Source organism: Ziziphus jujuba, chromosome 4 (assembly GCF_031755915.1).
Source record: "Ziziphus jujuba cultivar Dongzao chromosome 4, ASM3175591v1".
Classification (NCBI taxonomy): domain Eukaryota; kingdom Viridiplantae; phylum Streptophyta; class Magnoliopsida; order Rosales; family Rhamnaceae; genus Ziziphus; species Ziziphus jujuba.
In genome coordinates, this window is record NC_083382.1 from 6,385,894 (window position 1) to 6,389,319 (window position 3,426).

At 34.4% G+C, this 3,426-nt stretch overlaps 1 protein-coding gene across 1 annotated transcript; it reads right to left on the reverse strand.

The window, feature by feature from the left end:
* Positions 1-530: 530 nt before the first annotated feature.
* LOC125421993 (serine carboxypeptidase-like 31) lies at positions 531-3,210 on the reverse strand. The gene is made up of 4 exons (XM_048472385.2): positions 2,810-3,210; positions 2,130-2,549; positions 1,299-1,403; positions 531-879 (listed from the first exon to the last, which is right to left on the reverse strand). The coding sequence occupies exons 2-4, from the start codon at positions 2,416-2,418 to the stop codon at positions 848-850; spliced, it is 426 nt and encodes a 141-aa protein (XP_048328342.2). The 5' UTR covers positions 2,419-2,549; positions 2,810-3,210; the 3' UTR covers positions 531-847.
* Between the last annotated feature and the right edge of the window lie 216 nt (positions 3,211-3,426).

Genomic DNA, 3,426 nt, shown 5'->3' on the forward strand with positions numbered 1-3,426 from the left:
TAGCTAGTAGCAGTCTACCTCACGCACCATTTATCGCTTCGTTCTTCCACGACAACGGCAGTATTTATCTGTTCTCTATCTTATCTTTATCTTTCTGTACTCACTTATTTCTTATTTGTATTCTAAACTTCATTAATACTCTTAGAATGCTCTGATCAATGTTTTGAACTCAATAGAAACCATATTACTTATGGGTGTAGTTATGGCCTGTGGTAGAATAGGCCGGTTGTGGACTTTGTGCTGTTATGGATTTATTTTATATTTATATATTGAGATATTATTGCTAATGCTAGTGTTCGGTTGTCCACATTTTAAGGCGAGGTTCCATTGGATATTCTCTAGGGATTTTCCAATGGGACTTCACCAGGCGGGACCATCTGAGAGATCTTGGGATGGTTCTTAGGGCAGGTCCTGTCAAATTTAATTAGCAAAAATGTAAAGAACAAACTCAAGACTTATTAAGTTCCAATAAGTTGAAGAGAAAAATCAAGCATGAATTAATATAGATTAGTAATTTTATGAATCTATGATACATACCAGAATACCCTTAAGTTCAATATGAAGGGACGGGTCTTTGTTATTGTCATAGATTAGCTCAGCGAGCTCTAGGACATATTTTCCTATGACAAATACATATATAGAATGAATATATTTGTATGTATGTATATATAAATTATATATGGGTTTTTTTTCTTCTTTTGAACACACACACACACACACATATATATATATATATATATATATTTTAAACTGAAACAAGGGGGAATTGGTTAAGACATAAAAGACCTGCATAGCTCTCCCCAGCAACGTAGAAGGTTCGATTTCTGTATGATGGATACTTAAGGAACTAGTTGTGCAGGAAAATGTAAGCATCAATAGCTGAGAAAAGAAAAAAAATTAATAATAGAACAAATTAAATGCAAAATACAAATGAGAGATCAATAATTAATAAATAATACAATCATACATGTCTAAACCAACACTTGATTTGATTTCCCACCAGACAAACAACCTGTTGGAACTTAAATAGGCAAAAAAAACAATGATTCTTAACAAACATGTAAAGTTATCCCCCATATTGTCATAATCACTACTTGTGTTTAAGTAACATGTTGGCCTCTGCATCATCATTAACATTAAATTCTAAATATTCCACAACCTAACCCAAAACAATCTCTGTAGGCATTTATATAAATGGTGGAAAGCATCCAATAAGGGAACAAAATAAAAATTTTAATGTAGTAATAATCTATGTTTACATGAGAAAATCAAATTTCAAAGTTGAGCGAATCCAATACTTGTATTCCATGAAAAGGAATTAAATTGAATTCCATCACTATCCGTAACCAAGAAAGGTCCTATCTCCTGTGTTGCTCCATATCCCATAGAAAAGCACCCAGGACCTGAAACAAAAAGTATAATACATCCCACCTTCAGAAAAAAAAAAAAAAAAAAAAAAAAAAGGAAAAAAAAAGAAAAAAAAACATTTGGATACTGACATATTATATAATATATTCTTCGGATGAGTTGTAATGAATGACATCCACTAAAAGATTGAAAATAATGACATCCTCAATTTTCCCTTGTGAGTGGAACCTAATTTATTCAATTTTTTAGTAAAAAGTAGCTTGTGTACTTGTTTGTAGTGTGAGGAACACAAATTGTCTTAAAGAAAAGAGAGCATGAGAATATATATGATGCAAAGTTCTATTTTTCTTCTCATTAGCATTATATCAAATATAAGCATATAATATTCGAGTCAAAAGGTTAATATTTATCAATAGTGAATCTGTATATGATTTCCAGAAGAAAATAGATGACGGTGACCTAAATTTCTCCCCATTCCATCCAATTGGCTTTTAGGACCCCTGACAACATGTTTTGTTATCAAAAATCTTTTCCACTTAGACACTCAATCAAATTAACTTGGTCCTATCAGCTTTTCCTAATAAGGTTAGGAAAATACCAAAGACATTCGAACAGGGAATTTTGCAATAGTGCAGACAGCAGCTTTTATGAAAGAAGATGAAGTCTCTATCTCATCAATTTTTGATCTAATACATATGTATGTATATACATGAGTGTGTGTGTGAGCCTGTGTCTGTACATGTATGTATATAATGCTTTACCTCCATTAAGCCACAAAACCAAAGGTTTGCCATCTGGGTTAAAAGCAGCCTCATAAAACCAATAAAAAAGAGCTCTTTCATGTGTTTGGTTCACCGTCACATAGCTGGCATAATGCTGGAAGTCTACATGAGGCTGGCGAGGCAAGTCAGTTACAAGATCTTCACTTCCACCGTTGCTCACTTCCTCAACATTAGACCTTTCCCAATGTCTATAACCCAAAACAGGGTCCACAATAAACAAAGCAGTAACACCCAAAGCCAAGTGGGTTAACTTTGAAACAAACTCCATATTGGAACCTTTATTTATGTATACACACACACACACCCCGACCCACCCACCCACTTCACTTTGTATACCAAGCAAAAGAAGCTAGCTAGCTCTTTTTTATCTCAGGTCACCATGGTCAATCACATCTGGAACTAACAACATATATATATACACATATATAGTCAGGATAAAGAAATGAATTGAGCTTGGAGAAAGTTAGTAACAAAAGCGTACAATACCATGCATTGAATACTATCATTTATAGTTGGCAGTATCCTTGAATGAAACTTCCATTCTAATTCCAAGAAAAATCACAACTTAAAAATGGCAAAATCTTAAATAACCAACAATAATGGACAAATTATATACCAAAATGAATCTTGTGAAGAGAGTAACAAGTTTGTGAGCTTACTTTGCTCAACGGTGGCTGTCGGTGACCTTCAACTTTGCCTGAAAGTTGCTGTCAAAGTGGGTTCCTTCATACTTTACAAACGAGCAAATTTCAGTCCAAACCAAGCTTCGATTCAAGCTCAAGAAGTCCACTAATGGTGGAAAAGGTTGGCCCTCAGATCTGAGAACCATTGATTTCCAGTGATCGGACTAAAATACTGATTGCCCAAGTCCAGCTCTTCCCAGGCGTCGGGTAATCATTTGGAGTATTCTCTTTGTGGTTTAATCACTGGTAGACTGGGCTTGGTGGCTGAGGTGGCAGTGTGGTGGATTGGCGTCGAGATTGGAACAATTTTTCGATGGAAATCCAGCCTGTGTGGGTTTTGTAAAGCATCGGGGTTACCAGCTGGAGAGGAAAAATGCTTTATCGAGGGGGTGTCTCTTTTCCTTTTATGTTTATATTTAAAATAGTTACAAAGCATTTTTTTTTTTTTTTGGCTAATAGTTACAAAGCATGTTTGTCACCATTGTCATCAAATAAACTCAAAAAAAATTCCCTCCAAATTTTAAAAGGCAATTAGTTACAAAAGTAGGTGACAAAGTAAGAATTTATCACCAATGAAATTATCCAATCACTAA